This window comes from Ambystoma mexicanum, chromosome 3p (genome assembly GCF_040938575.1).
Source record: "Ambystoma mexicanum isolate Mex_15411 chromosome 3p, UKY_AmexF1_1, whole genome shotgun sequence".
NCBI lineage: Eukaryota > Metazoa > Chordata > Amphibia > Caudata > Ambystomatidae > Ambystoma > Ambystoma mexicanum.
Genome location: NC_090925.1, coordinates 664034144 through 664041033, shown reverse-complemented (window position 1 = coordinate 664041033; position 6890 = coordinate 664034144). Strand labels below are relative to the sequence as shown.

General features: G+C 41.4%; 1 protein-coding gene across 9 annotated transcripts in view; it reads left to right on the top strand.

Moving 5' to 3' along the window:
• Window positions 1-1407: 1407 nt before the first annotated feature.
• Window positions 1408-6890, top strand: part of LOC138580695 (uncharacterized) — a 583872-nt gene continuing 578389 nt past the window's right edge. For all 9 annotated transcript variants that reach the window (XM_069651438.1, XM_069651437.1, XM_069651436.1 and 6 more), the window contains exon 1: window positions 1408-1510. In XM_069651438.1, coding sequence (XP_069507539.1) covers window positions 1462-1510 — 49 coding nt within the window. In that variant the 5' untranslated portion in view covers window positions 1408-1461. The remainder of the gene's footprint in view (window positions 1511-6890) is intronic.

The window sequence follows — 6890 nt, the reverse complement described above, 5'->3', positions numbered from 1 at the left end:
TTAATAATTGATTCTCTGGAGTTTTTGTGTACTATATCCAAGCTTTTTTTTATTTTATTTTTTATTCATGCCGTAATGAATATCAATTATTGTTGTATGAGACAGTTTTCCCAATGAAGATGTATTTTTCTTTTTTAAACTGATTATTTATGACGTATGTCCAATTGTCTTCTACTTTTATGATAATATGTTATCGAATTAAAACGAAACGAAACGCAAAATGAGAAGTAAAGCTTTTTCACACGTTTCTCTAACCAATTATGCGTCGTTTGCAAACAGGGAAAAACTCTGGATGAATACTGAGATCAATAATGGATGATAACTGAGATAAACACTTTCCTGGCCGGACGGAGGGCATCTCAGGGACATGTCTCCAGGGGATGTCCTCCTGCTGGAATGGATTGGTCTAACCACAAAAAGGGAACATAAAGTAGCCATCAGAGACGGACACCCCAGAGTGGTCAACTGTTGAAAATAATGTTCCACCACTGCAACTGCTCCACTCCCCAGTGCTCAGTCAAGCTGACTACTGGGGGTGGGCAAACTAGCTCTAGCAGAGCTCGAACCTCCTCAATTGTGGGTGGTGTAAGTCCTGTGAACTTTGCAAACTTTTCTAGAGATGCATCCAGCAAGTTTCAAGGTCACTAATGGATAATAAATGATGTCCCTACACGGGTAGGCAAGCTACTGACATCCACCATAGGACCCTGTGCATGCCACAGTGACCTATCAGGGCCTGTCAAAACCCATGGATGGCATTGGGTCATGGCAAACCTTTTTCTTTAATTTTTTCCTTGCTCTTGTGATGGCAATAAAAAAACACAAATCAGCTATTTGTTAGGTTGCTGTTGATCAAGACTGAGAAAGGCCAAGGAGTGGGGGCTGCAACTGGGTGCTTTTATGAGGTTGCAGGGGACAATGCCAATGTGTCCACCAAAAAAGTTTTGAAAATATTACTTTTGGCTCTGTGTCCCCCAAATATCTGCCTTGTCACCAATAGTTTGTTAAGCAATACTGAGGATATACTGAGAATTCTACCCCTGCAAAAGTAACCATGACAAACTATTTTGAAAAGGCAATATTTACTAAGTGTCAGCCGTTGTCGAGGTGGGGTGGGAGTGTGGAGTGGAAGGGGAGCATGTGGCTAGCAAGAGACGCATCTGGTCAGGACATGCATCCTGCTAAATGTTGACATTTCACCTGTGATGCTACATCAGGTGTCAAACATTGACTACAACTGTTTACATTCCAATGGTGTGAAAATTTCCTTTCCCACAACTTGAATGCACGTTTTTTGGGGGTAGGTGATCTGACAATGATACCTGATATAATACGTCACACTGGGGGTGCAGCATGAGCAACTGCTTCCATTATAAATACAAGGTCACTACTTTTAGCATCTTGTCGAAACTTCGAGCCAACTGTTGCAGGTTAAGAAAGATAGACACCCATCTGACAGCCATGAAGGCTGCCATCGTGTTCATGCTGGCGGCTCTCTGCTGCTCGCTTGGTAAGTAGCCTTTCAGCTCCCTCTATCTGAGCTTACAATTTCCAGACAGGGGTGGATACATCAGCATATCTGCTTAGTGCCCATAAGAAATAGGACTGCATCTCAGGACTGTCTCGGGAGGATAGCTCAGGGGCAACATGCTCGCCTTGGAAGCAGGACGGCACGGGGCCACACAGGTTCGTTCCCCGGGTCCGCGCTTAGAAACCTCTGGGTATTAAGCGCGTTACAAATAACCAATCAAATCAATCTGGCCAGGAACCCTTTTCAAATCTCTGTCCATAAAGTCTCTAAGGACGCACCCTATCCTGGGTCAGCAGCCTACAAGAGAGCCTCATTTACACTACTTTGGGGTGTACCTATTGGCCAGTGACTTCATGATTACTGAAGAAAACAGCCCTCTGGCAGCCCCCCTTGCAATGCGCTGATCGAGTCAGTGCATTTATCAATGCGCAAGTGTCCATTCACCTTTAGTTCTTAAAGAGAGGCCTTGAGTGCAAATAGTTCCATATCTGGGGCCAGATTACAGAAACGTTGCACCGGTGCAAGTGCAAAGTTGCACGGTATTAGCACTAGGGCAAAGTTTGCCTTTTTTTAAAAAAACAATCAACATAATAGAAAACGCAAAAAAGATACATTTTGACTGCACTATTTAAGCGGGGCAAAGTTTGCCCTAGTGCTAATACGGAATGGTATTAGCGCTAGGGCAAACTTTTCACCGGTAAAAAAATGCATTGAAAATGTATCTTATTTGCACTGTGGCAATTTTTGCCCAGGTGCTTATACCATGCCAAATTGTGCCTGCCATGCTATAATAGTTTTCTAATAAGTCCCTGTGTTTTTAAAAATAGGGCAAAAGTTACCCCTGTGCTAATACTGTGCAATTTATGCACTTGTACTGGTGTACAATTTCTTTAATCTGGCCCCTGAAATAGACTCATCAGATAGGAGGGAGCCCTCCAGATCAGGGATATGTCGCGCTGGCAGGGGAATGTGTTCAAACAACTCTCTGAAAAGGCATGTGCATGTTTTCAGGGGAATCAGACTGGACAGAAATGCACTTAATAATATACATTACTAATATTCATAAACTAAACACATAATAACATAAATTGCCTAAGCTGGACCAAGACACTGCAAAAAGATGTTAAGCATGTTTTATTGACTTATTGCACTAAGTATCTGTTAGTTTTATCCAATTGTCCTAAACGAAAATGTTTAAAATGCAGTATTTTCAACAAAAGAACGCTCAGATTGTTGTAAAATGTCACAATTTGTAAAAGTGGACTTCTCCGTATTTTGTCATGTATACTGTCTTTCTCCTGGCTGACCCTACTTGCAGCCGGTGTACGTGTGACAAGTCAGACACAGGGAAAGCACAATGTTGCCCAGAGTGAGTAAAAAACAAAAACGTTGGCCATCATAGCCAACGAAATAGAAACGTGCGTGCTTTCCATATTTCCGCTTTCCATAATGGGGCCAGATTGCAGAAACTTTGCACCGGTGCAAGTGCAAATGTTGCACGGTATTAGCACTAGGGGAAAGTTTGCCCTATTTTTAAAACCACTGGGACACATTAAAAACCATTGCACCTCGACAAGTGCAGTTTGGCACATTAAAAGCACCAGGGAAAACATTGCCCTAGTGCAAAAAAAATGCATTTTCACAACATTTTTGCACCAGGGCAAAGTTTGCCCTAGTGCTAATACGGAATGGTATTAGCACTGGTGCAAACTTTGCCCTGATGCAAACATGCATCAAAAATGGATCTTTTTAGCACTAGGGCAATTTTAGCACTGGGGCTTTTAATATGACAAACTGCACTTGTCGAGGTGCAATGGTTTTTAATGTGCACCAGGAAGGGTCAAAGGATATAAGTGCCGATATTTACCCGTGGGAACCAACAATGGGGATATCAGCGTAAAGTGAAGGGGAAGGGGATGACTCTCATTTTGAGAAATGAGTGTCTTCATGAGGAATACGCATTTAAGTCTAACCTCCAAGGAACTGGTACTTGGTAGATGCTTTGGCAAAGTCCCTCTTTGGCTTTGGAGGTGGGGTTTGGAGGTGGGGAAGGCAGGAGCCAGGTGACATCAAGACTGGTCGAAGAAGCAATTCGCCCGACAATTACATCGTTGTGTGGTCAATGCTGTGTTTTGGAGGTCAGGGTAGAGGCAAGAAAGTTTGCAGAAGGGCAGTCACCCAAAGCAGTATGTGGATTTTGCAGTGTCATTGCAATCTTTGCCTAGAGTGAAGAGCATTGTCCAGACGCCCGGATCATGATTAGTGCTTGGGATTCCAACTGCACACTCTAGTTGCACATGGTATTTCCCACACTTTTTTCACTCAATTTCCATTTTTATTACACAATGTTAGACCTGACCAACATATGTTTTCAATTGATTTCCTTGTTTATTACCTTTGTTATACCTGACCAATGTGTGTTTGGTTGCCCAGTCCAACTCATGTGGTGTTTTTCAATAAGAGTCTGTCTGATCTCTGTGGTGTTTGAGAGACCATCACCAATTTGAGTATATAGCTTCTACAACAGACAATCACAACATGTATCATCATACGCAAATGAAACAACAAAGAACGTCAATCATGGATACACACTTTTAGAAATCCCTTAGCATGCCGCATTCTTTGACCCAGAGCTGCACACACACATACACGCACGCACAGACACACACACACACACACACACACACACACACACACACACACACACACACACACACACACAGACAAATAAATACAGAATCATAGCATGATAGATCAATGTACCAAATAGAATTTGTGTGCAAAGAACCAGCATGTAAATAGTGAAGTAATTCTGCAGTACCATGACACCATATGTACATGCAGTCCACGTTTGCGAGACTTGTTCACTAAGCTCATACCATGGTTGCAAGAGACTTAGATATAAGTTTGATGAACAGCTTCCATTTTACAAGTACTTGTGATTCTTCTTCTTCTTCCTCTTCTTCTTCTTCTTCTTCTTCTTCTTCTTCTTCTTCTTCTTCTTCTTCTTCTTCTTCTTCTTCTTCTTCTTCTGCCTCTTCTTCTTCTGCCTCTTCTTCTTCTGCCTCTTCTTCTTCTGCCTCTTCTTCTTCTTCTTCTTCTTCTTCTTCTTCTTCTTCTTCTTCTTCTTCTTCTTCTGCCTCTTCTTCTTCTGCCTCTTCTTCTTCTGCCTCTTCTTCTTCTGCCTCTTCTTCTTCTGCCTCTTCTTCTTCTGCCTCTTCTTCTTCTTCTTCTTCTTCTTCTTCTTCTTCTTCTTCTTCTTCTGCCTCTTCTTCTTCTTCTTCTTCTTCTTCTTCTTCTTCTTCTTCTTCTTCTTCTTCTTCTTCTTCTTCTCCTTCTCATTGGGGTTATGTTTTGTTAATGGTGCTTCTTACCCCTTCTTGCAGTATGTGCTATTACGTATTTGTGAGCTCTGAATTCACCCTTTTCTGGTGGAGGTAGCAAAATTGGAGGATAGCAAGGTCAAGTTTTTCATGAATTTCAGCATAACAAAAATAAATGTGCAATGGCAAACTCATATACATAAATAGAAAAATTGTACGGTACATTTGGTACTTTAGCCAGATAAAGTACGAATTCTGCACAACGTTTTTCAAGCATTAAAGAAAATAGCAAAACATAGAGAAATATTAATAGGAAAAGTTGGTAAAGTGTGTGTTATAATCATCCTTGATAAAAAAAGGATGAATTTCTACTATCAAAAAAGAGTGAGGGTTCCAGTATTTTGTACACACAAGTCATACGAATATTACACATCCACCATGATGCCCAATTGTTTCATGAGAATCCTCCGTGTTTGAACGTACACATGAAAACCAATCCATATTTGGAAAATATAATATTGTGGACATTTTATATAGAAAATATAATCTTTATTTGGAAAGGCATGGAAGAACATGCAGGCGTGTGTAGCATGCATCAATCCCCAGAACAAATATCTAACATTCACTCATATATTGAATAACATGTCAATAAACAGTAGAGCATTAGCATCCGCCATGAGCAAGGCAAGATAAAGATCAAACATGTCCACAGTAAAATAGACAGGGATGTGTTATTTATTTTTGTCATCATCTCAAGAACGTGTGGGAAAATGTAAATTGTTGTAGAATTTTTTAATGTAAAACTAACAAGAAATAGCATCACTTGGTGTTAAAATTCGAACTAAGAGGGCGCACTAAGAAGAATATTAAAACGTCAATGAAAGTGGCATATGCAAATAATAGAAGTTCTTGGCTTGAAGAGAAGAAAACATAAAAAAACATTGCAATATGATATGTGCTGGTCTGTCCTTTAAACAAATAAAAGGTTATCAGCAACACGTTGAACATTCTGAAAGATGACATGGTCCCTTAAAAACTTTCAGTGTTTTTTTTTCTTTATGATTAGGGTAATAAAAAAAGAGCATGGACTTAGCTGTGTGCAGTAATGAAGTATTTTACAAGTCCTAGGGGGAAAGACAGAGTCACATAGATGACAAATCAAAGTATACAATATTTAATGATGGGGCATTATATTAGCAAACACATTTTGAACTCCTAGCCCAAAAAGGCTGAAACACGTGTCTGGGGTTGCTGTTGGTACTCTTGCTCAGAAGGGAATTGCCATAGCATTTTGGTGCTGGACTGCCCATGTGGGCGGGACAAAGACTGATATGCAAATGGATATTTCCCATCTGTGAAAGGTACAGTGAGAAAAACGCGATGGCTGCAAACTCTCAAAGTGGGAAAAAACCACAGAACAGGTTATTATGCCATTTTCTTTCTGGAGAGGGGCACCTTCTACCTTTTATGAAACATTTGGAACTCCTCTGCATTAACAGAACCTTCTTCTCGGAAGCCAGAAACCTCTGAGTAATCTTCTACTCCCCTCTCTCCTTCCTCCCTCATACTCAGGACATTGCCAAGAAGTCCCACTTTCAACTTTTCCTTCTGGAACGAATTCTATTTTTCCTCACCTTCCCCCAGAGACTCAGTGTTACCCGGGCTCTGGGTTTCTCTAGGCTTGACTATTGCTATAGCCTCCTCCTTAATTTACCTTCTTCCACTCTGCGATGCCTCCAGCTAATCCAGAACAGAGCAGCAAGACTTATCCTTGGCCTCAAGTCCAGAGACTGCATCTCTCCTGCCCTGCAAAGTCTTCAGTGGCTCCCGGTTACAGCACAGATTAAATTCAAATCCCTCTGCATCATCCACAAGGCTGTCTCGGGCCAGAGACCACTCAATCTGCATAATATTCCCCCTCTAGACATCTGCGTTCCACTGGCACCAACTGCCTCTGTGTAAAGCGGTTTGCCAAATAGAGGCAGGTGGTTGATCGCTTTCCTCAGTGGGCTCCCTACATTGGAACAGCCTCCCCC